The sequence below is a fragment of the Athene noctua genome, chromosome Z, assembly GCF_965140245.1.
Source record: "Athene noctua chromosome Z, bAthNoc1.hap1.1, whole genome shotgun sequence".
Classification (NCBI taxonomy): domain Eukaryota; kingdom Metazoa; phylum Chordata; class Aves; order Strigiformes; family Strigidae; genus Athene; species Athene noctua.
In genome coordinates, this window is record NC_134077.1 from 77459721 (window position 1) to 77485711 (window position 25991).

General features: G+C 40.9%; 1 protein-coding gene across 1 annotated transcript in view; it reads left to right on the plus strand.

Moving 5' to 3' along the window:
* MOB3B (MOB kinase activator 3B) overlaps positions 1–23886 on the plus strand; it is a 103663-nt gene extending 79777 nt beyond the window's left edge. The window contains exon 6 of the mRNA XM_074931589.1: positions 19291–23886. Coding sequence (XP_074787690.1) covers positions 19291–19320 — 30 coding nt within the window. The 3' untranslated portion in view covers positions 19321–23886. The remainder of the gene's footprint in view (positions 1–19290) is intronic.
* The last annotated feature ends 2105 nt before the right edge of the window (positions 23887–25991 follow it).

The window sequence follows — 25991 nt, forward strand, 5'->3', positions numbered from 1 at the left end:
TCCTGTCCTTGACATGGGTGGCTGTCAGCAATGTGGAAATACAGAAGAAAACCATATGTCTGTATTTTCATCTTCAGCTGGGCAGAGAGAAGGGAAGGAGTTGCCAAACAAAAGCAGACATTACAAATATCTGGAATTTTAATGCTGTAGTTGAGGACAACCTGTGCCCTGCCAGGTTCACCACGGCAGGAAACGAGCCCACATTATCTCCCATAATTAGAAAATGGGCCAAGAGCTGATTAAATAAACAGACTGCCACATGCTTTAATAAACAGGAAGGCAACGGATTTATCAACGTAAGTTCAAGAATGGAGAATAATTGGGGAAGCAGGCAGTAGATTAATAGTAATGTTAGCCTGCAGGACTTAAACTCTTTCTTTAAAATAGATTTTATTTTGCAATCCAGTGCAGCAGTTATAAAACCCAATTAAGCAGATGAGTACAAATAGAGTTCCCCTTTCCATTTGGGAGTTGCATCACTTGTCCTTTCTGCAATCAAAGAGGGGGCTATAGTTTAAAATGCTGCATATCTTTCTCCCAATCCCAGCACTGTGTTAATTTTGGAGATCCCAAGTCTTTTCTTAGAGCAGTTTTATGTGGGGACAAAAAAGGAAGCTGGCACAGTCACTGACCCCACAGGTGGTCCTGAGGAAAAAAATGCATGTCCAGTTGGTTGTTTGGGAGAAAAGAAGTTTGGAAGCATATCTGCCCTTTCCTGAAGCTAACAGGCAGACAAGGAAGACTGCACAGTGAGAGCTCTCAGAAGATCTTTAAGGTATGTCTCTATGGGGAGACTATCAGGAAATAAGCTAAGGTTTGAATTTTAAGATGTGGCATTGGCTTCGTGCTGGCTCCCTGTATGACCAGCTTTATTTTCCACTGGCAGTAGTTCACCTTAATTAATTTCTGAACCTCTTCCCGTGGCCAAAACTGTCTAGTGAAGTGGTGCCTACTAGCTCCATCCCACCCTCCCCCAGTGTTGGTGACTGCTTGTATAGGGTGCTTTAAACACTTCATCTAAATGTGCTTTTTAGTGAGAATCTTAATGCAGCTGCCTAAGCACAGTAACTTACTGTTGAAACAGCAGCCCAGCTATGGCAAGTAATGCCCCTCTACTTCCTTCCTGTGATCCCTTTTCTCTAACGACAGATTTCATAGTGTGTAATGTGCCAGAGTACTTTTTAAGCACATCACGAGCAAAACAGTCTTGGTTCGGGGAACTGTACTTAATTTATTGCCAGTTAACAAAATTTTTGATTACAGATCTGGCTATTGAGGAAAAAACGTCTTTCTTCCCAGTCTCTAATTCAGTAAAAACTTCTCTTCCCCCCTTCCAGGTCTCAACTTACCTTGGTTTTGCTACACATTAACACTCAGCTACTCTTAATCCCTTTGGTGAGGTGAGGGGCAATGCCGGAAACCAGGGATGTGCATACTGCTTCTTGCTTCTTAGTTGTTTTCCTCCACTCCAGCATGGGTTTACTGTGGGACACTGGTGTCCCTGCTGTGGTGTGGGTTGCCCATGACCCACAATCCCTTCAAGGGTGTGCCTGCTCTGGCACAGGGCACTTCCTTCCAAGAGTACGTCTCCAACCACATTCCCAACAGTGCCACGAGCTGTGTATCCTCTCCTCTTAGCAGCTGCTGCTTTCTTAAGTATCTGTGAGCAGAGGCACCATGTGCCTCTCTGACTGGTGGAAGTTTTGGCACATGGTGGATTATTTGCAGCAGTTTCAGGGACAGCTGAAAGTAGCTGTGACTGGCACAAGGTAATTCATGGCCTCCACAACAAGTCACCTCCACGTCCTGCTGCTACCAAAACCCTGACACTTATGTTCAGTACAAAGCATCCTCTGCAACGTAAATGATAGGCAATCTGTTGGTTAAAGCCTCGCTTTCTGTTTCCAGTTTTATTGTGGGTTTCTTGCCTGTCTCTGGGATATAGCTCTCTTAATGAGTCTTCCCATGTGGAATATAAGAATATTTAGCATTTGACAGAAGTATTGTGAGCCTGAACTTAACAGTGTTTGCAGAGTATTCTGATGACACAAGAGTTGCAGTAAGAGTAGTTTGCTCTTAGTTCAACTTCTGCCTTCAGCAGTAGGCTGAAGTAAGCTGTAAGCTTGACACATACAAAGGGAATGGGAAGACCAAAACTTTCTGAGTTCCTTAACTTGACGTTTCTTGATTTGCTTTGCTGTTGCTTTAGGACTTCCATTGGTAAAAATGGGAAGTGTGCAAACACTATGCTGTCATGCTTTCTAGCTCTGTAGACTTCACGTGAAACGAGCAGTCCCTTTGGGCTCTGAACTACAGAGCCAGACCCCTGTTTCCCTGCTGTCCCAGGGAAGACTGGGTATCTTCAGTACTGCTTTATAGAACACCTCATCTTTATTGCAGTGTTCTCAATACATGCAACTATATACTCCATTCTCACTTGCAACCCCGTGTAGCTCTTTGTAGTTAAAATAACCTGAGACCTGTTTTTAATATATCTTGCTGGGACAGGTCACTCATCCGCTTTTTTTTTGCTTTTAAGGAATACAAGCTGCTGTATGCAAGGCAACATAATCCTTTACAAATAGTTCTTCATTTCTTTAGCTCAACACAGCATAAATCATAACAAATCTGATTTTCCCTTAAAGAGAGCTAAGTACCTTCTGTGATACTTCCATCTCAGAAAAGAAAGGCTAACTCCTGGAATAAATTACTGCTACAGGTAGAACAGGTCCCCCTTAAAGGAATCTGTGATTTCAAAGTGTGTTCTAGCAATGTGGCAGCACCAGGTCACAGAAGAAGTTTCTCTGGCATAAATAACATTGCTTCAAAGAAAAATAATCCCATGCAAAGCATTTTGTCAGCTAACAGTTGATGATGCAGCCTGTGTGTATTGCAGTATCTTGTTCTGATTTCTAAATCTATGCATTTTAATTTGCCTGATATTTCTGCCTTGTGTTTGTCAGAGTTAAGTCAAAAACAACAAAAAAAAGACACCTAAAACTGTGGTGAGAGTTCAGTGTTAAATTTGGAGGTCTGAAGATGGTATAACTCACTTGAAAGAACAAGATTCCCAACATGCATTTATGTTTTTTTTAAACTTGTGAGAAGTATGGACCTAGGTCTTTTTCTCACTATTGCACATTACTCATTAACATAACCTTAAATTATATCTCTAAAAGAGGAGTGATGGGGAAAAAAAGATATTTGGTCTTTTTACTGTGCAAATATGGGCAAAGTCATAGAGGGCCTGAGAACATGTGCAGAACTTGTATATTTGATATGTACTCTGAAACCTGTGTTATAATAAAAAAATCTAAGTGGCAAACGCAAGTATATTTCATCTCTCCATGGCTACCCAGTTACAGAACTGTGGTCAGGTCACACATTCATACTGTGCCAGGAAGCAGTGGGACGTGATACACAAGGAGGATCCATCCACATAGGAATCAACGATTCACATGGTTTGAGTACATTTGCTTCTGTCACAGCTATTAGGGATTGTCAAATGCACAAACCTGTTTGACAGAGGTACTAGTATATGCCATTTTTATACATTTTTCTGTTTAACCAATGTGTCCTCTTACAGAACAAAGAGTACCTTCTGTGTTCTTTCAGAAATATCAAAAAATATACTGCAAACCAGTCAGATTCTCACCAGATTCCTACTTAACTTTGGAAATTATTGATGGCAGTGAAATTTTCCTGTGAGGATGGGCAAAAACCAGCAGAATATGGCCATCTGCTTTGCTCATTCTCATCTTTTTTTTATAAGTCACATCCTGTGAAAACTTTTATCTTTTTCTCAGAAGTAATTTTTTATAAACATTTTGTTTATGAGAACAGGAAGTAATAATTACACTTGAATGAAGAAAAATAGAGAAGGATATTATTTACATGTGCTGTTCTGATAAATGTTAAATTGCTGATTTCATTTAGATGTGGAGACAATCAGCCACGTTAGCGAGCGGATAGCATTGGTGCTGGAAGTAGTGGCAGGCAGTGGAGGTGAGTGTATAAAAATGGTGAAGCTAGTAATTGCCTCCATGAGGACAGAGTTCATCTGCAGGAAAAGCAAAGACAGTAATGTTTTCTTCCCTTATTCTCCATTATTTTCAGTGTAAAAGATTCCATTGACTTTACAGCATGATTGTCTTTGGATAATGTTTTCATCCAATATGTGAAGCTGCTTAGAAGTAACCATCTAAATGTTGGGGTTTTTTCCCATCTCTATAGAAAGCTGTCTGAATGGAATTTCTAGTGCTTGTCCAGGTAGTCTACTAAGTAAAATGACGAGTGTTTAATACATTAACCTATCATTAAACTCTGTTTGGATGTTTGGGTTTTTTTTTTTCTTTTTTTTCTCTCTCTTTTTTCCCCTTAGGAAGCAGTATTATGTATTATTTGCAAAAATCTGTTATGGTCTGGGTGACAGAAGATTTCAAAGTTAAATGTGTTCAGGACATTTATACATTGAGGTTTGTGTAATGACCATAACTCTACCTTCCTAAATTATTAATTCAGAGCTTGATTGATGCCCTGATGACACTGACATAAATCTGAGGCACCTTCTTTTCAGTCAGTGGAATTATTCCAGATTTTCCAAAAATATTTAGAGAAAAATCTAGCCCCACTATCACAGGTGATATTTTCATGTACTGTTTTTCCACCAACACTGGTGTCACACAATATCCTGCTCTGCACCCCATGGATGTATTAATTGACAGGTTTGTAGGCCTGATTAGTAGAACAACCAAAAACTACATGGGAAAAGGAAGAATTAGTTTTGTACTTACAGCCATTGTTTATGAAAAAAACGTGTTTCCATCTCCGAGCCTTTCAGCCAGTATCTTCCATAATCTATTTAAAAAAAACCAAAAAACATCACTTAAGGTATAGTTCCACAATCATTTTAAGCCAAGATGAGTGCAGTCTGAAACTGGAAACTGATCCTGTCCCTCCTGTCATTACTCACTGGATAGTCCTCTCTTCTCCCTTGTGTCAGAACTAGCCTTTTTGTTACCATAGTCAGATCCAGGGATGGATCAGCTGAGCACCTGGTGCTCAGCCCAAACTGGTGGTTTTTCACAGAATCATTGAATGGTTTGGGTTGGAAGGGACCTTTAAAGGTCATCTAGTCCAACTCCCCTGCAGTGAACAGGGACATCTTCAACTAGATCATATTGCTGAGAGCCCCATCCAGACTGGACTTGAATGTTTCCAGGGATGAGGCATCCACCGCTTCTGTGGGCAACCTGTTCCAGTCAAGCACTTTCACTGGAAAAAATGTCTTCCTTGTATCTAGTCTGAATATACCCTTTTACTTTAAAACCACTACCCCCTGTCCTATCACTAGAGGTCCTACTAAAAAATTTTTCCCCATCTTTCCTGTAGGCCATTTAAGTACTGGAATGTCTCTATAAGGTCTCCTCAGAGCCTTCTCTTCTTTAGGCTGAACTACCCCAACTCTTTAAGCCTTTCCCCACAGGAGAGGTGTTCCAGCCCTCTGATCATATTTGTGGCCTCCTCCGGACCCGTTCCAAAAGGTCCATATCTTTCCTGTGCTGAAGATCCCAGAACTGAATACAGTACTGTAGGTGGGGTCTCACCAGAGCAGAATAGAGAGGCAGAGTCACCTCCCTCAACCTGCTGGCCATCATGGGCTTTTGATACAGCCCAAGATATGATTGGCTTTCTGGGTTGCAAACACACATTGCCAACTGATATCCAAATTTTTATTCACCGGTATTCCCAGCTCCTTCTCTGCAGGGCTGTTCTCAATGCATTCATTGCCCGTTTTGTTCTGATACTGGGAGCTGCCCTTACACTTGGCCTTGCAGAACCTCATGAGGTTCACCTGGGCCCACTTCTTGAGCTTGTCCGGGTGCCTCTGGATGGCATCCCGTCTCTCAGGTGTGTCAACTGCACCACTCATCTTGGTGTCATCTGCAAACTTGCTGGGGGTGCACTCGATCCCACTGTCTGTGTCACTGGTGAAGATACTGAACAGCTCTGGCCCCAGTACAGACCCCTGAGGGATGCCACTCGTCACTGATCTCCATCCAGACACTGAGCCATTGACCACTACCCTCTGGATGTCACCATCCACAGAACAGTCCATCCATCAAATCCGTATCTCTCCAATTTATAGAGAAGGATGCTGTGGGGGATCATGCCAAACACCTTACGGTCCAGATAGATAACATCTGTAGCTCTTCCCTTTTCTGCTGATGTAGTTATTCCATCATAGGAGGCCACCAGGTTGGTCAGGCAGGACTTGCCCTTGGTGAAGCCATGCTGGCTGTCTCAAATCACCTCCCTGTCCTCCATGGGACTTAACATAGCTTCTAGGAGGATCTGTTCCATGATCTTCCCAGGGACAGAGGTGAGGCTGACAGATCAATAGTTCCAGGGTCCTCCTTTCTACCCTTTTTAAAAAATGGGTGCAGTGTTTCCCTTTTTCCACTCACGAGGGCCTTCACCTGACTGCTGTGACTTTTCAAATGTCATGGAGAGTGGCTTGGCAGCTACATCAGCCCATTCCCTCAGGACTCTGGGATGCATCTCAGCAGGTCCCGGCAGGAATTTGTATGTTCAGGTGCCTCAGGTGATCATGAAACTGATCTTGTCTTACAGTGGAAGGAACTTCGCTCCCCCAGTCCCTGCCTTGCAATCCATCCACTTGAGAGGTGTGAGGAAAGAGTTTGCCAGTGAAGACTGAGGCAAAAAAATTGAGTACCTCAGCCTTCTCCTCATCTGCTGTTGCTAGTTTGCCAGTTGTGTTAATCTGTGGATGTACACTTTCTTTGACCTTCCTTTTGTGGCTGGCATACCTGTGGAAGTCCTTATTCTTTGCATCCCTTGCCAAGTTCGGCTCCAGCCGCACCTTGGTCTTCCTGACCCCATCTCAACACAACCAGGCAACATCCCTATATCCTTTCCCAGGACATCTGTCCCTGCTTCCACTGCTTCTGCATTTCCTTCTTGCCCTTGAGTTTGACCTATAGACTAACTCCTTGAACAGCTGGAATTTTTTCCAGGTCACTTTCCTGTTACACATAGCCTAATATTGGCACAAGACAGGTGGTGGGAACAAGGAGCTGGGGGAAACGTGATGGTGCGACTGTCACTTTTGTGGCAGCCTGAACTTCTGACAATAAAACACAGCCAAAAGTGTAGTCCTTCACTGTGTGCTGGAAGACTGAGTGTCCCTACCTTTAAGTAGGAGTTTGGGCTTGCAGCAGTTGCTAGTGCTAGTCCTGCCAGGTGTTTCTGGAATCACACAGAAGTCAGGATACCAAATGAAGAAGTCTCTGTTTTCACATGAGTTTCTCCAAGCACCCTGTCTGTTTCAGGATGAGCTAATAGAAAGTACTGTAGACAGATGGTGCTCAGGAGAGCACTTTTCTCTTTTTCGTGTTTTGCTTTGTGTCCCGGTTCAGCTAGGATAGAGTTGTTTCCCCAGCAGAGAAGGGGGAAGGAATCTCCAGACGGGTTATTCATACCATGCTGATGTCAGGTCGATGCTCGGGAACTTTTTCCTTGGTGGCTTTGGTGGCGGGGAGCTCACGGCGGGCTTGTTCCGTAACCATTGCAGTATTTCTCTGTGTATATTTTGTCTTGTTCACTGTTATTGTTGTCATCATTGCCATTGTTGTTGTTCAGATTGTTTATCACACTGTTGTATTAAATTTCTTCTTATTTTAACCCGGGGTTTGTGCCTCACTTCCAGCCCGACCGGCTGAGGGTGGGGGAGGGACAATGGCAACATGGTCTCTGGTCCCGGTAGGGCTTAAACCACCACACTTTGCCAGGGCTACAACAAGGCATAAAAGTCAGTCCTCCAGTTCTGTCACTGCTGTGCATGAGGCCCAAGTAGCTGCTGTTACACACCCGATTTCCTACAAACAGTACATCTTTTCACGAAATAATTAGCAGCTTTGTTCCATCTTTGCCTATACCACAAAAAGTACTAATCAGACAATTCTTTGCCAGAAATGCCATAGACATAGTAGAAATACCATAAACATAGCCCATCTGGCACTAGCCCCATCCAGCACTCTCAGTGGAAAAAGCCATACTAGCAGGCTTAAAATACATGGCAAAGTATCAGCATTTTAACAAGGATGCACTCAGATGAAGCATGTCTCAGTGAAACAAGATAATTCAATGAGACTTCTTTCTACAGACAAATTTTTCAAGCATATATTTTAAAATAAAAGTATAGCTTCCTTAATTCACTTGGGTTTTTATCCAAATTATTGTTTTATCTGCTGAGTTAAATTTTTATTTTATGATGAAAATGAGAATTTGTGCTTTTCCAATCCTTCTTCTCCATATGTCCATTTACAATCTTCATGAAAGCAGTGATGGTACCCATAAATCAATAGACTGGGAAATATAAATTTTCTGCCAGTCAGGAGAGAACAGTTTGAGCTCAAAAGTGGAGGAGAACTAATTTCATTAAAGTCACTGTGTTCTTGTTATCACTGTCTATTATAGCTACCCAATTCTATTTTTATATTGCTGCTCATTGCCATGAATGTACAGCTCTTCAGATCCCTCTGAAGTGCCCTGTATTATGGCACTTACAAAAAGCAAGACAACAATAATATTAACACAGAGTTTTAAAGATATCTCTGTCTTTTTATTGTTATAGACTTCCCAGTGTGTTCTACGTGCTTTTCGGATGGCTAAAAGGTTCACCCCTTTAGTTAGTGAACATGTAAGGTTTAATCTTGTTTAGAGTCATAGATGCTGCTAATGCTCCAGAAGGATAACTGATCATTCCCTAATTAATCTGCCATTAACAGTTTTTCACCCAAAAATCTACCAGTGAAGCTTCTGTATGAAAAACTTATCTTTTTGCTTTCCTCATGCCTTAGGGCATTCTGAGAGAGACCTGGCAACCCCCTGCCACTATAATAAGAACAGGCAACCCCAACCCTAATAGCTCCTTCTGGAGACATTGGCACCTAGCTTTCCCATCCCTTCTGATGTGCGTTTGTCTCTCCTCTCACAAAATTGGACACCATGCCCTCTACGACATGGAAATGACGACCAGCCTCTCTTAATATAAAATTCACTTGATGAATATTTACCAAGTGCCTTGTAGAAAACTTTTCCCAACAGTTGCATGTGCCAGTAAATGTAGAACTAATACCCAATATGCATGTACAAACAGATAACTGAGTCAGAGGTTGTTTACCTATGTGTGTGTGTGCATTCAGTGCCTCTCTTTAGACATGTAATGTAGGCATGCAGGTATTCTAAAACTGTTCAAAATTCAGATACTTGTGTGTTTGCAAGTTGTTGCAAATCCTGATATAGGAGTCTGATGACTACACCAGTTTGTCTTGGATAAGTAGAATGCCCCACACTCAAAAGAGAGAGGCAGCAATATGTTTTATTGAGTTAGTTCAATAAGCTTGATGGAATTTAACAAAGTTTAATAGTAGTTTACCGAGGTTCAGTAAGTTTGATGGCAAGATTCACCTTATTAATTACTTCATGGAAGAAACATACAAAGGAAAATTGAATTAGAATGATTCACACAGAGACTGGAGATGCAAAGGGTAAGGGAGACCCTCCCACTGAATCCCGAGGTTCAGAGTGGACCCCCTTGTTTTCTAAACTCCTATGGAGCCTAGGTGCAGCCAGATCCAGTCTTAGTCTCAGATTTGGACCACAGTTTATGTCTAGTGTAATTATCTGTACAAAGTTTCTAACATTTACTATTGAATAGCTACATGGATTAGTAAAGTTTCATTAGTATCTTACCAAGGATCGGTTGTGAGTAAGGGGTCTCTCCGCCTTGGGCAGGGAAGGATGTCTCAGTCTCAGGTAAGAAATCTCAAACCTTGAGAGGTGTCCCTGCTCAAGGGGAATGTCACCAAGTGTGCAGTCCAGTTGCAGTTCTGGAAGAACTCAGATTGGGCCCATCCAAAGATCTGTCTTTGATAAAAGGTCTCTCTGCCTCAAGGAGCAACCCTGAGAGGCATCCCAGCTCAAGGGGACATCGCCACCATGCTGCCTAGCCAGGAGAGCTCAGAGAAGACTCACTTAGGCAGTTGTATTTATGGAATAAAGCAGTTGCCTTGTAGTCAAATCACATGTGATGGGAAAGGTATGTGCGAGACTCCTTGTACCCACAACTTACTTTGTTAATTCGTAAATGAGTCTTGGAAAAGCCACCCGCTATTCATGGGATAATGGCATGATGGGTCTTCCAAGCTCATATGCATTGATGCTTGCTGTGTCACTCGGCTCCTTTGTGGTTTCCTAGAGGAGTTCTTGGCCCTCCTATGGCTCAGGCCTTTGCCTCTTTGGAGTCTGTACCAAACTACTGCTAATTTGGTAAGGGGTCAAATGCATCTATCACACAAGTACAATTCACAGTATGAATTTATCTAATAATTTAATTTTCCTACAAGGTTGTTGCTTGTAGTTGCTTTAAATTTTGTTACTCATCACAAAGTGGTAGTGACCTAGTACTTGATCAGGTATTATCCAAAATTAGATAAATACTTATTCAGCCAACTTTAAAGTAGGTATAATTTTCCTTCTTTTTTTCCACCCTGGTTATTTGTTTCAGTAGAAGTGTCCCCATTCAGGCAAGGCTTATCACTGCTGTCAACTAACCAACAATATTTTTCTCTCCTTAATAAAAGGGGAAAAAAAAATAAACCAAGTATTCCCTGCCCCCAGTTTTTCCACTTCAAGAAGATATGGTGATAATTTCCAACAGGATTCCTTTTATATTGTACAACTGATGAGAATTTCTCAACAAGAAACCAGTAGTAGCTAAAAAAATGCCATCTTTGTCATCTCCTTCATTTCCTGCAATAAATTAGAGGGAAATGAGATCTCTAGGACTTAACACTGCTGAAAAGACAGGATTCTGAACTTTGATGCACAAAGAAAGCAGAGTCATAAGATGCACTGTGGTGCCAGAGTTTCTGAGTAAATAATTTTTGGCATGCATGTTTTTAATTACTATTTTTATAACATCAGCTTCTTTGCTTGCACTGAATGCAAGCACACACTGCGGAGAACAAGAGGACAGGAGGACTTCCCTACTGACAATTTCCTGTGTGTCATCAACTCATCAGAGCTTTTGGAGTGGTTCCATTTGGTGCTCTGGATTAACCGCTCTGCTGTCTTGTGCTTTGACACAATTATCTCTCTCTTTTGCATGTACTTAAGTACAGGTGTCTGTTGTTGGTGTGGAGTACATCACATGAGTCCTGTTTTAAAGTTTAGCTAATGAATGTAAATTATAGTCTGTTGAATAAAAAGGGCCTCTCCAGATTAATCCACATCAGTTTACAATAAACCATACCATATTTGTACTTCAAAGAGATTATTAAGATAAAGAGTTATAGTTAACAGTCCAGAATAAAGTGAGAACGGAAAATTTTTGAAGAAGCTTATTCCTCTAAATGTCTTCAGTTTTGCAAAACATTAGAAGAGCAGAAATTGCAAAATAGCATCCATCTCATACTTTTCCACTTTTCTTTTTTCTTCTTTTTTACAATGAACTCCTATGAGATTTCTATAATACAAAAGACATGCCACAAAAATTATTTTCCATAATTGTTTAATTCAATTTGATCTTCTGATGAGTTAATGTGAATCTTGCCTAGTCAGTAGGTTGTTGCTCTCTGCTAGCACAATTTGTGTGGGGGGTATCTGGCTTGGTTACAGCAACAAGAAAAAAAATAGAATAGAAAAAGGCCATTGTGGTTGCAAAACTACAAAAAATGACAGGTACCTTCCACATCAGCTGTGATACAAAAAAGGAATTTGAAACTGGTTTCTTTATGATGGATACATAAGTGTTTCCTCTACTCTGCCCACATGTGAGTTTCCTGCACATTGACTTGCTCCTGTGTTTAAATTCTAAGCTGAGTCAGAGCCAAAATGACTCCTTAATAATCACAATGTGATACCTTACTCTGCTTGTTCTAGTATCTTGTAGCCGATGTGAGTCAGAGTTGCAGTTCATGCCTGGAGAATGCACTGTGGGTAGAATCAGAAAGTGACAAAACTGTTAACAGTTTAATCAACTAGGCTTTTCCCTCTATAATTTATATGGATCCATTTACACTAGTTCTTATACTGATTAGCAAAAGCGATCCTTGCTGATTCTCAGTGCTCTGTGTGGAAGGCACATGAACAGCAAGCAGAGACTGGAAAAAGCTTTTTCACCAGCATTGAGAAGAGTGTGATGGGAACTCCTCCACCATGGTTCCTGTAGTGCTTTTGGAAATGCTTTTGTCCTATCTGCATAAGCATCTTGACTGGTTTTATTACTATGGAGAGAACTACTGCTGTTCATCCTCTTTGACAAAATATCATCTTCTCGGTTTACATGTATCCCATGCTTATCTGAATAACGTAGATCAGCTACCCTTACTAGACTGAAACAAGGAGGCAATCTACTGATTGTGTGCTGTCAATTTTCACAAATAAAAGACTGTAAAAAGAAACCAACAGCAGCAAAACTTGAAATTTCCTAGAACTCAAAACAACTTGAAATTTTGGATAACTACTCAAAAAATACCAGTAATTTCCTTTCTGTAACACTTGATGGCTTAATTCAGTAGTTTAACTAGCATCAGAAGGCAATTGTGAAGACATTATTAAGGATATGTTTCATGAAAGCTGTTCTACCTAACTAAAAATACGTATTTTTATAATTTGAACAGTACTTGTTGAGGGACTCTTAGTTTTATTGAGTGTTGAATTGGGCTGTTATTACTCTTTCTAAACCCACACAAATCAGACAACTGAAAAAGAGCAAGTCCAATTTTTTTAACTGCCAAAAGAAAAAATCTAGTGCCACATGAACTTGACAGTTTTGTAAAAAAAAAAAAAAAAAGGAAAATGTATTTATTTTCCCAATTAAATGGATCTTTTAGTGTATAAAATTATTTACGTAAAATACCTACTATATGCAAAAAACCCTGTTGTTCATAGTAGAGAACTGATGTATCTCCTGATAAATTTTCTGCATAATTTTATACTAGAGATAATGGTACTGTTTGCTTATTCACTCTGCATGACCTGAATGTCAAAAGCAGCACAGTTAAAGTCCACTAAATAGGGTAAGAGACACTAAAACCAACCACAGAAGGACTTTCATTTTACTGTTACAGAAGACAAAAACATGCAGAAGGTGAAAGTACCTCCTTAGAATATGATGCCTTTAAGCAAGTCAGTCGTTCAAATGCATGTTGTGTGTATCTATCTGGATCTAACCCTACTGAGAGGTGCATTTTGCAGTGTAATTTCCTGATACTATTCCCTCTTGCAGTCAGTTGCTAATATGCCTTTGTCATCAGTGATAAGGGACTAAATTTGCAGGCAGGAGTATTATTTGTGTCCTGCAAACATCACCATACAGATTCAGGAGTAATCAACTAGGATTATCATCAGGCCACCCTTAGTTTCAAAATAACGACCCTGAAGCCAAACAGATTGTAGGAGAGATTGAGGTAGCCCTGTGCATCATGGTAATTGAGACTCATTCAAGTGGAAGACATCCTGAAACCTAACATAGGAAATACCCAGATGATCAATATACCCATTGGATAGCAATTACCAGGGGTTTTTTTCTGTCAGTATACAGAGACGGGGGCAACTAAAGAAGTAGAGGAAATTTTTTTTTAGTAACTTTGGAGAAAAAAATTTCCAAATGAAGGTTCAAGGCATGTCTCTAAATGAAAATGCCAGAAAAAAAAGCAAGTTTTGCAAATGACTTAAATGTTATAAAGCTGGCTTCAGCCTTTCTATCCTGGTCAATTAGCTATCTGAATGAAGATTAGTTGTGCAGCGCAGGATCTTAGATCGCATGGTCTGTGCTGTTCCATAGTAAACAGCCTCTTTTGTGACCACAATACAAAGAGCTTTGTCTGCATGGCAATTAATTTGTCAATTGTTGAAATCTTTGTGGAAAGAACAACAAAAAAAGTCACAGAAGACATAGCCATTTATGCTTTGAAGAACAGTATGTAAAACCGTCTTTCAGACCTTTTGCTTCTTTATCTACTTATTCTGTGGTTCTGATTTGAACAAGATGACTGTGAACTGGCTCCACAGGTACATCACTGAGCCCCTCTGCATATATATGGGATTTCCCTTGGGTGTGGCTTGATTTTCTGTCTGTGAGAGTAGAGGAGAAAGGTATGTCCCAGGGACTGCTCCAGCAGAGCCTTCTAATCATGAACCACATATCAGACAGGTTGTTTGTGTATTGCTTTCCCGCCCAACACTGTGTATTTGTTCACAGGAGGGTTACACAGATATAAGGTTCCTTAATCATAAGGATAGGGTTAAGGCTGGGCCTTAATTCTGGGGGGATTGTAGTGTTTGGGGACATAAGTACATGACAGACTACATGTGGAATGTTGTTTCCTCTTAAATTGGTATGTTCAGACAAGTGAATTGGGCATGGTGTCCACGGCTGGTATCTCCTTGCTGTCAGCTACCTGGTCAGGTCTTCCAAGGGTACCTTTGGGCCGAGTGTCCCTGCCTGTTAGGAAGTATTAAGTTTCCTCTAACCACTTCTCTGCTTAGTTGTATCCACACACTCCTCACAATCTTTAAAACAGTTGGCTGAACCAAGCTATTGTCACATCATCCTTGTAACTGACAGCTGGCAGTTGGAGGAGCTCAAGAGGGGGAATGGCAAGCGCCCTTGGCTGCAGTTTGGGGATCTGGAAGTGAGGGTGGAACACAGTCACTGAACGAGGATTCAGATCTTTAAAGCAGCCCTGATTTTAGTGAAGGTGAATACTGCATTCATTATTTTTTCTCGTGTTTTTATAGAATACTATTATTTATGCTATTTACTCATGTCACCTCACCCACTTTCCCATCAGCTTTTGCACAAGAAAGACTGCAGACCTCTTGCTTCCATTAAATACTGGTACAGAGGTGATGTCTGGTGATTTAATGCCTTATGTTTTGCCAACTCCATATTTGACTCATGCAAGCATTGAAACACCATTTTCTCAGAAGAACGAATTTTTACTGGGGAAATCAATCTTGTAACCCATTCAGATTTGATCAGCACCTCCCCATAGGTAGGTTTGTCCCATTAAAAAGAGATTTCTGCAGCTACTTATGCGTGCGCTAAGATGACAGATATTTTCCATTCTTTTCCTGCTTCATTTAAAGGCAAACTGAGGAGCAGAAATTAAAATAGGTATAGATTTATGTGCTAAATGTATCTGACATGCATGTTGGAGCAGTAGGGAGGGGAGAGGACCAGACAACCATCAGATATAAAGATTGATTACACTTTTAAGACTGTTGCTTTTTTCCCTTCTTTTGGGAAATCATGTTGGTATTCCCTAAAAAATATTGAGGAATGCATCTTTCTGTGAAATCACAAATATTAATGAAACAGACAGATTTCTGGTGCTTATAAAGTGGCTTGTTAGCATTAACTCCAGCAAGTAAGAAAGTACTTTAAGGACTTGAAAAAGAATAGCAATTGTTTCTCTTTAAGTTGCTTAGAAGTTAGTTCTGTGTTAAGTTCTCCTCAGTGGTTGGTCTGTAGGAATATTCAACACACAGATTTTATTTTCTGCATTGCATTTTGGCATTGAAAATCAGCATTTATTTCTACTTTCATTTTTTTATTTAATTGTGTAATCCAAAATTGAGAGCAGGAACAAGTCTGAATGCAGTGATACAGGATAATGCTCTGGAATTTCTTGTAATTTGTTTACAAGAGGAAGCACATCTGGTATCAAAAGTTCTGGTATGGAGAGTTTCTGTTAAAGATGTTTTGGGTGTTTAGTCAGCACAGACTTTAAAACAGAAGTTTTAAGTATATTTAAAAACGTTTGTGTGTGCCTGTCTGTGTCTCTGTGTCTGATGTTCTAATTTGTCTGTCTAACCTTTATATTTCGTTTAATATCCAGCTAGGGCTGAGTGTCGCAGTACCTTAAGCCCAAGAGTCAGCATTTCCAGTCTTCCTGCCTTCTCAGAAGAGTCAGTCAACAGCTAATTGTCATTTCCCGTGTTTGGGAAGTACCCTTACGTGCTTTTAACTGATAATTATTAGTCAAGAACATACCTCTACACCTTTCCGGAATTAAAATGAATGGTAGAGTTTCAGAGAAGCACAAAACAAGGAAGACTCAGGAAACCCTGAAGTAGACTCAGCTCTGAGTGTGTTAAAGGCAGTGCTCGCATAATGGCTGGGCACCACCACAGTAACTAGGTAGCCAGATCTCTGATAAGGTTTTGGGGGGGAACTTCTCTGCTGATCTAAGTGGAGTGGGACTGTGTGCTAAATCCCCTGATGCCTATCAGAACCAGTGGGAGATTTTTCAGCAGGCTCTGTGAAGAGCAGGTAATTAGTTTTTAAAGGTGAGTATCTCTGAGAGAGCGTTTGGCAAGTAGGAGTGGTTTGCTCTGTGAAAAGCTCAGCAGTAAGCTCTGCAGCACACAGCATGCGTTGTGCTGCTGTCTGGCCGAGGTCGGATGCTGTGATATGACCCTTCCTCTCATTCTCTCCAGCATTTTGAGTGAAGCTAACTTTTTCTTCGCTATCTTCAGAATTATATCAATCTCTTTGAGAAACTGTTTCCTATTTGTTTTTCTTCTCTATTGTAAATTAATCTAAGAAAAAAACAACTAGGTCAGTCTCACAAATGATGTACTAAATCAATGTTACAAAGATCATGTTGGTTTTCATTTTTTTAAAAAAACACATCTAGTTCATTGTCATTGGTGGAAATCAGTAAAGGCTTAGACACGTACATACAGGAGTGCACTGTGACCGTATACCTGTACTTCTGTGTCCTTCATTTACTGCTAGCAATATAGGTCAATACAGGAAAAGTCTCTGTGCATCAAAATTATGGTGTTTTGTAAGTTTTATCATTTTTCTGACTTTACATCTTTGATGAGCATTTCCAAAACGAAAGCCAAGCAGATGTTGGAACAGAAGGCCTGTTAAGTAGAAGCAGGGAGAAAGCTGCAGAGCTGTTTTCAGCAACACTCTCCTGACAGAGTGGGGAGAAGAGGATTTAGGGGGAACAGTGGATGTAAAGGACTGTGAATATAACTGTATAACCAAACAAAAATCCAGAAGTTAAGGGAGGTAGAGACTTGGGAAGAATTTTTATTACTATTAAAAAAAAGTCTGCCTCTACAGAAAAGTTAGGAATGGCATAGTCAGTTCATGCTGCATGACTCTTGAGCAGTGAAACGCATACAGCTGCACGTAGCTGAAACTCGTGGCAAACTGGTTTAAAGCCTCGTAGTTTACATCTCTTGCATAGATTACCTAGACTCCTACTCTTTACTTTGCCTGAACACACTTATCCAAGTCTAAACTCTTGCTTCTGACGCTGTTCGTTTCTTTGACGTAAAAATGGAGACACATTTTGCGTGCTGAATGTGTTGCTTAGGATGTTTTATTATTCTATCAGGAGGCAGTTTTCCTCCCACTGCTTCTGAAGGAAGGTGGCCAAGATTACAATGACTTTGATACTGTCCACATTCCCCTCTTTACTGCTTTTCTAACAGAATAAGATGCTACTGTCTGACTACAAACAGCTGTTCAGCAGCAGCTGCAGAAAGAATTGATGATGTTCCACCTCACAGACCTATCAGCTGTAGTTATTGGTAGTACAGTGTGGACATGGAGACACTGAGTATGTGTATATTTAGGGGTCTGCAAAATGCTGCCTCGAGAGACATTATAAAAGCATAATGTAAAACCCCTGAAGAAAACACAAGACTTTGGCAACAACATGTTTTAGCTCCTTTCCACTTGCAGCAGATTTTGCTGAAGAAGGTGCTGAGCAGTCTCCACAAGGTGTGTGTCTCCTTGGCCCGTAGCAAAGAGCCTGGCACCACAAGCCTGGCAGTACCCTGCCGAGGCAGCTGGAACTGCCGACCGCTGGGGAGCAGGCAGGGCAGCACCTGGCATCCTGGGCTGGGGAAACCACCTTTGGAAACGATGTCAGGCCAGGTCAGTGAAACTTCTGCATAAGATTCTAGGTGGAGCAATGATCTGTTAGGCACAGAGTAAGATACAGTTACAAGACTGTCAGGAAGCCATTAGGTATTAGGTACATTAGGTATTAATGATACCATTACATTAGGTATTAATGATCTTATAACAAATTATGTAAGCAAGCTAAGATTTTCAGATCTTCTGAAAGCTTGGCAAACCTAAATAGATTTTTCAAGTGAAATGGTATACGGTCGGGAGACACTATGAAAGATGCCCTAAAGGGTATGGTGACCTTTAGATGTGGCAGCCCTTCGGCCTTGGCACACATTTATGCTGTGTATGTAGATGGCTGGTGGACAGACGGTCTGATATATCTATCCAGAAAATCTGCTGACAAATATGGAGAGTGGATGAAGAGAACGGATCAGCCAGTTACCAGAGAGTTTGTATCAGAGTGCCTGTAAATCAGATGAAATAAAATCCTATATGTGTTGGGAGATAATGGACATGTGAGCAATCCTACACATGTGCACGCTCGGCAAGGACATAGAACAAAGAACTCAGCAACCAACTCCAGGAGATGGGTTGGGCGGAGAAAGACATTTGAGTGTGGCGCTTATTATCCAATCTGGAGAAGGCTTGAAGCGCGTGGACAAAGCTAACTGTCCAGTCATAAGGATTGCACCACGTACCGTTCGCGCGCACAGGAGAAACCTATAAAAGGGCTTGCTTACCTTCAATAAATGGGCATTGCTTGATCATACTCGTCGTGTGCGTGTCCATAGCTCCCGCATATATGGATCCCAAACTCCGTTTCTTCATTCTGTGAATGCTCCAAGACCCTATCCTAGAGACAAATACCACAGCTCTGGTCAAGTCTTAAAGATTTGTGTCCACCTGCCCTTTGTGTCCATGTGTGGGCAGAAATAACAAGGCAAAGAATGTATCTCCATGTTTCCTGTTGGCTGCAGGTTCAATGACAATGATTGGAATCCTATTTCTTACATTAAATTAAAAGGTTTCTTGCTTTTGCAGGTGATTTATTTCTTTTTTCTGGGATGCAGCATCATTTACCTGACATGGCTCGAGAATTAGTAGGGTATTAAAGCTGTCAAAAAAATGACAAAATGCTGCATGCTATTTGACAGTTAGGTTCATTGGCCTTGAAAGTGATGGAGAGAAGCAGAACCATGGTGGCATATAAAACCACATAAATTTGCAGAGATGCAGAAATGTTAACTGGGAAGAGGTATGTGCACACTTTGCAGCAAATGCCATTTGCTTTTTAATCTCTCTTTCTTGTTTTGCAGAAAGAGATGACAACCAGGATGTGTCACTAAAAAGCTACCCACTGAAGAAAAGCAAAGTCCAATTTCCTTCTTACTGCAGAGTTCAAGAATGTGACAGCCCTCATGGGCTGAGCCTGCTTGTTAATCCATGAAAGCAGGAAAGTTGGGAACCACAGTTACTTTCACAAATTCTTCCCACCACCATCAGTGTTGTTAACCCTGAATATGCTGCTAGGAATCTTGTCTGAGCAACATGGATTATGGAAAGAAGAATCAATTTCATCTTAGTTCTAGCTCCTTCGTTAGGGATAAAAACTGTTTCAGCCATGAATGAGAGACTGTGCTCCTGCTGCTAAAGCTTTACTGAAATTCAGGTCCCTGGGCTGACCTCCAGATTTTTGTTTTGAAACAAAACTGTATTGTTAGCTGAAATGTTGTTTTCTTTTTCTTTTGTTTCTTGGTATGTGCTTTGTTTCCTAAGTGCAGCAGAATATTAAGACGATCTGGAATCACAGAAGACTTTTAGCCTTTAATGCCCCCCACCCCTCACCAGGCCACCGAAGGCTTGTCCATAATTCCCAAATGCCATCAAGCACAGACCTGTCCTTCAGCTGATCAGGCAGTTGTGCTTGACTGTGACTCATAATTGGGTGACAAGGGGACAGTTTCTGATCTCAATTACATGAGCAGGAATACAGATATGGCTCTGAAGTGTTGAAGTCTTTTCTTTGAATTCGTACCAGACACCAATTTGTGACTGACAGCAAATCTGCTTAGTATCTCTACTTTACATAAAAAGCAGCTATAGTCAGCATTTTCCTGAAGTACCCTATGAAGTACACCAATCTGTCATATAATTTGATATCCTCCCGTCTCCTCCAAAAAGGATCCCTCTCATTCACCTTAAAGTTTCATCTTTTCAGGGAAAAAGAAATTTAATTTTAGTAACTGGGAGGGAGATACAGTAAAAATTAGTAGTATAAAGGTTAGAGTGAAGGCCTCTATTGCATCTAAACAGTGTCCAGCAGTGTGGTTTGCTTTCTGCACTGGACTAACACAAAATTTTTTTCCAGTACTCAGTCCATATATATTAACTAACCCATATATATGGGTAGCCTGGAAGAATCAATTGCAGTAAATTGAGTCTTCTATGCCAAATATGACCTTTTAAGAGGCTTTCTTAAAAAAAAAAAAAAAAAAAAAAAAGAAAAAAAGATAAAGCAATACTTAACATAGAGATCACAAGAGAGATACAGCTGAATAAATGGGAATCAAGTGGAACACACCTATATATTCTGTGCCTTCTGATGAATTTTGCACACTTGTGTGGTTGTGAAAGATTACGCCTTCCTCAGTAAGTGCTGAACCCTGTAGCTGCCTCTCCTCAAGGTATCAGAAGCAAATCTCGTAACATCCAGTGACTGGAACATTTAAAACAGAGGAGTAGCAGACACTAAAGAATAACAGCAAACCCTTTCTAGCTCATATTGTGGTACATTCTGATTTGCTTGCCTGCTTGCTTAAAATAGGGCTTGCAAATGTTAGTGATCAGTCCTTGCTGGGACAAAGGGTTTTGTCTGTGAACATTGAGTGTAGCTATGGTGGAGGCTTTCCTGCGTCTTTAGAATTATGCAAGCAGCATTATCCTTTGATTTCAAGGGGATGGACTGAAGTGTTCCTACCTCCTTCGGTGGTCTTTGCAATCAGGTAAATTCTTTGGGGATTGGAATGCGCACACAGATAATTTCTGGCCTGCTGGAACTCTTGCAGGTTATAACTAGCTTGTGGAATTCATTGCCACAGCTACTGCTGAGCTTAGTTGCCTCATTTTAAAGAAGATGAGAAATGTTACATCTATGACAGAAGGTACATGGTACATGTGGATGACAAGTGCCTGGTATTACAAAATCAGTTGCATATGAAATGGTTTCTTGTACTCCTCTGAAGTGCCTGGGCTGTTGTACTGTTGGAGACAGAGCTGTAGCCAATACAGTGCTCTTGAATTTCACTGTGGTCAGTTGCCATCTGGTGTTCTTATGACTGGGCAGTAGTGCAGTGCTGTAGATGCTTTGCATGAAGATGCAAATGTGTGGAATTCTGTGCATAAAGATTGTAGTCACTACATAAATTGAAAAACATGGTATTTTATGCATAAAATAATTTATTCTTCATTTTATTATGCTACTTACCATATGTTGTTTTGAGTCTATTCACTGTAGGTCAGTCTGAAGAGGAAGCAGAATTTGTTCCCAGTTACTCTGAATTATTTCTGAATAATCTTTTTGTGAATGCATTAATTTTGTAAATTCATTAATTTTGTGAATGTAAAACTTACCTGTTGGGAATATTTTCCTTTTTCTAAAACTGTTTTTCATAAAATCTCATGTTTCCTTTTCTAATACAGCACACTGTATGAAGCAAAGGAGGGAAATGCAGAGCTGAACCCTAGAGGGTTTGTGTTTAACCTGGTGAAAATTCCTGCAATGGGAAAAGCCCGTTACAACCCAGGAGCTGAACCAGCCACAAAGAAGTGGAAAATTTATTTGTTTTGGTTGCTTACTCTGCTGGGAAGAACATGGAGTTTGCTAGGTGATGAAATAAGCTTCCTGCAAATGGCAGGGCTTGGCCTTCAGCTGAATATCTCCCAACAGGTACTCTTGCTTCCACTGCAGAGATTCGGCCACAGCTTGGCCATCTCATGCCATGAGCCATTTATCATTTTCCCGTGCCTGTCCTTATGAGGACAGTGTCTGGAACATGGCATCGCTTACAGAAATATCATATTACCTCTTCCCATAGAGGAGAGAGGGGCAGCATCCTCTTGGATCTCATGCTCAAAGATTACAGCTTCATGAGTAATTTACTCAAGGCCACATCTGGACAGAATTGTGTTTCCATTGTTAATTGCATATCCTGATTTATGTGATTCCTCAGGATATGTAACGAGAACTGAGTTTAAACATGATTGTATGCAGAGGCACCCATTTCACCTACTGAGAAAAACTTTCTACCTGGTCTTACCGATTATGTATGTTCCTAATCATTCCAGCATTTCATGTGGTTCTGGGATTTGCAGGGGGAAGGGATTGTTGTTTAGGTTTGTTGGTTTGGATTTTTTAACAATCTATCTAGTGTTTCAATCAGGTTTTGTTTTCCTTGCCGAAAAAACAGGTTTTTTTTAGTCTGGTGCTTAAGAGATGCTGTTAGTGTTAAGCTTTAAGGCACTGTAAGAGGGATCACTTTAGCTGACTGAGACCACAGTCAGCTTTATTTCAGATGTGATCCTGTGATACCAAAATTGACTTCAGTGATTAAAGATGTAATAGATTTCATTGATTGTCTCTGCAATAAGGGATTTTGTAATGAACTTCTACTTTGTGTGAACTAGATTAGTGTCACTATAGTGATAAATGTAACATGAAACAAATCATAACGTAACCTTCCTTAGGTTTTATGAAGGATGGAGTCCCATAGTCTGTTAAAGAGTTTTTTTACTGATACACAGCAGTGAAATTGATGATTTTCCTCAGATTTGAGAGCAGTTGGGTGCTTATAAAAACTTGAGTTTTTTCCATGAACTCAATCTCTAAGCAGCAGAATTTGTACCAGACAAGGTGTTTGATTCTCCCAACCAGTGGATTCATTAAGAACAAGGCAGGGAAGGAGGAGAACTATTAACGTATAACTCTGTGGGGACCTACTGACAACTATTCAAGACATGCAGAAACCTAAGGGGTAAACACTGACCCAGTGATCAAGTGCAGAAAAATTCCTGGTGTTCTGTGGAAAGGACACAGAGAACGATATGAACCACTATTACCAATTTTCTTTTAACAATAGACTAAAAAGGTCTTTTAGCACCTTTGTAGTTCTAGTTGAATAAATTACACATTCTAGAGCCCTCTCACAAAAAGCCATTCCTTCCTTTAGCTTTTTACCTTTTCTGCATGTTCTTCAGGTTTCCCAGATTTTCCAAGAGATCAGAGCTGGCCTTCTGCCTTTTGATCCTTTTGCTTCCCTAAGGACAATATTGTTACAAAAAGTAGCTTTCTCACCTCTCTCTGTGCCCTCTCAGGAGAGGCCACCAAGGGTTAGTTTTGCATTATGTCTTCAGAACAGCAGAAGCAAGAAAGCAGGAGGTACCTGCAAGCACTGCAAAACAGTATGCACTATGTATAAAATGCTGGCTATTGTATAACATGCTTTAAGTGCTTTAGAAAGGGGATAACACTGGGGGACCCAGTATAGACAAGTGGTCAGTGTTTAGACATTTTTTTCCTATATATTGGAAGAAATTAAAGCCATTTCTAATAATTATGGAGACTGTTCCAAGGGCAAAGCAAGCTAAATCAGGAATAAGAATTTGGTAGTGGTATACATTTAAATCTAAAATGATCAAACTTAATTTTTTATGTATTTCGTGCTAAATAGAGGGGCAGTTTTTTTCAAGGTCTGGCCAAATAAGTTACAGCTATTAAAGTAGTTGTTTCTTTTCTGTTTTGATAAGTTTTCCTGTTTTAAAGATAGATATAATATAATAAAGAGTTATAATAATATTCTACCAGGGAAAAAAATAAATTACTTGTCCAGTCTAATACCTCTGTGTGTGTGTATGTGCATGTGCGCATATGTATATATATGTTTGGGTGGGGACATGGATGTGGAAGTATCAGTGTGTGCATATGTACACTCACTGCTCTTCTCCACAGAATAAATTTTTTTATTTTGGTAACTTTTAAGGGGAATGCATCTTTCTAAGAATAAGTGGTTGATTCTTTTTCTACCTCCATGCATCAGCACTGTTTGGTATGTTAATTTTTTTTTTAATGGTATCTTAGGCTCTTCCAGTCCTGTTATTAAATGGTGGTTCAACTGTAAGGGAAGAGAGACCAACACTAACTGTTGTCATTAAAAGAAAAGAAAAGATTACTTTCCAAATCAGTCCTAGTGGATGAAGCAATGGAATCCAAATATGAATGAAAGAAACATAACTTTGCAGAAGTGTAGTGAGGTTGTTTGGGATCTAAGTCTTCTGCAAGAAAAATGCATGTGGTTTTCATATCACGGGGTAGACTTTCCTGGCAGGCTCACAGTACTTTAGAGGTGAGTGAGATCCATCGCTGCCAATGCACCAACTTCCTCACAGCCCACCTGGAACCCATGAGACACCAAGAAAAATAGACCAAACATCATGCTAATGAAAACTGGCCAGTCTCTCACCGACACCAGTGGGATCAGACTAGCCATTCAAGTAGCCTTTCTTTAGCTAAGCTGGCTTCCTTAGTTCTTGCCTGTCAGTTCTTCATTTTGGGTAACTCACTGGTTTCATCAGGTTCTTCAGCTGGTTCCTGATGGGGCACTTCAAGACAGGAGAGACATGTAAGTAGCACCACAGCCAGTTCAGGGCAAAGTTTCATCTCCTAAAAACCCAACAAGAAGAGACTTGGTTAAAATTTGGCTGCCACAGAAGGAAATGGATGTCAGAAACTATTTCCAGCGTATGAACTTAGAGCTCATTGGACTGTTCTCTTTGTCTCTTGGCCTGATTCCTAAAACGTGTAGAACCATATATATATATATACACACACTATTATATATAAGGCTACTGTATACTGAACACGAGTCATTTATGGAGCTTGAGGGAAGCAGGAGCATAGGGGTTAAGAATGACTGCCAGCTATGTAGAGACAGCACCCAGGAGAAGAAGAGTTGATGCTGGACTTGGAGTGTCTCTGATGGTGGGGAGGAGCTGGAGATTAGAGATGCTGGAACTAAAGTAGTCACTGGTAAACAGCTGCTGAGGGAAGCTGAGGAATTTGGCAGAGAGGTAAGAAGCCCAATGGCAAGGGTAGCCAGAGGGTTCTTGGGGTAATGTAAATATCAGTACCCCAGGGGGCTATGCCACCATTCACAGGGCCCTCAGTACGTTGGAAAAAAAAGGCCAAACAGGAGCCTCATGAAGTTTGATAAAGGGAAATGCAAAGTCCTGCACTTGGGGAGGAACAGCCCCAGGCATCAGTATATTCAGGGGGGCACCCAGCTGGAAGGTGGCTTGGCAATCTGCCCTCATGGCAAACAAAGCCAAAGCCTCTCCTGGGCTGCATTAGGAGGAATGTTACCAGCAGGGCAAGGGCTGATCCTTCTTCTGTGCTCAGCCCTGGTGAGAGACACCTGGAGTGCTGGGTCCCAGTCCTGGCCTCACCAGTGCAAGGGACAGTACAGGCTGGAGCAAGCACAGAAGAGAGCCAGGAGGATGGTGAAAGGACTGGAGCATCTCTTACACAAGGAGAGGCTGGAAGAGGTGGGACTGTTTAGCCTGGAGAAGGCCCATGGGGGATGTTGTCCATGCGTATAGAAATTTGATGAAGGGACTGAAGAAGAAAGACTTTTCTCAGTGGTATTCAATGACAGAAGCAATGGACACAAACTGAAGTACAGGAAAATCCTATTAAACCTAAGGAAAACCTTTTTCTCTGTGAGGGTGGTCAAACACTGGAGCAGGTTGCCCAGAGAGGTTGTGGGGATCTCTGTCTTTAGAGATGCTAAAAAACCTAACTGGATGCAACCCTGAGCAACCTGTTCAAAGCGATCCTGCTCTGAGTATGGGGTTGGGCTAGCAACCTTCAGCGGTGATAGGACTCTTTAGTCTGCCATTGTTGGTTTCCTTGTCTGGGCTAGAAAAGACCTATGATGTCAGGGGAAGAAGCTGCAGTCAACTCTTC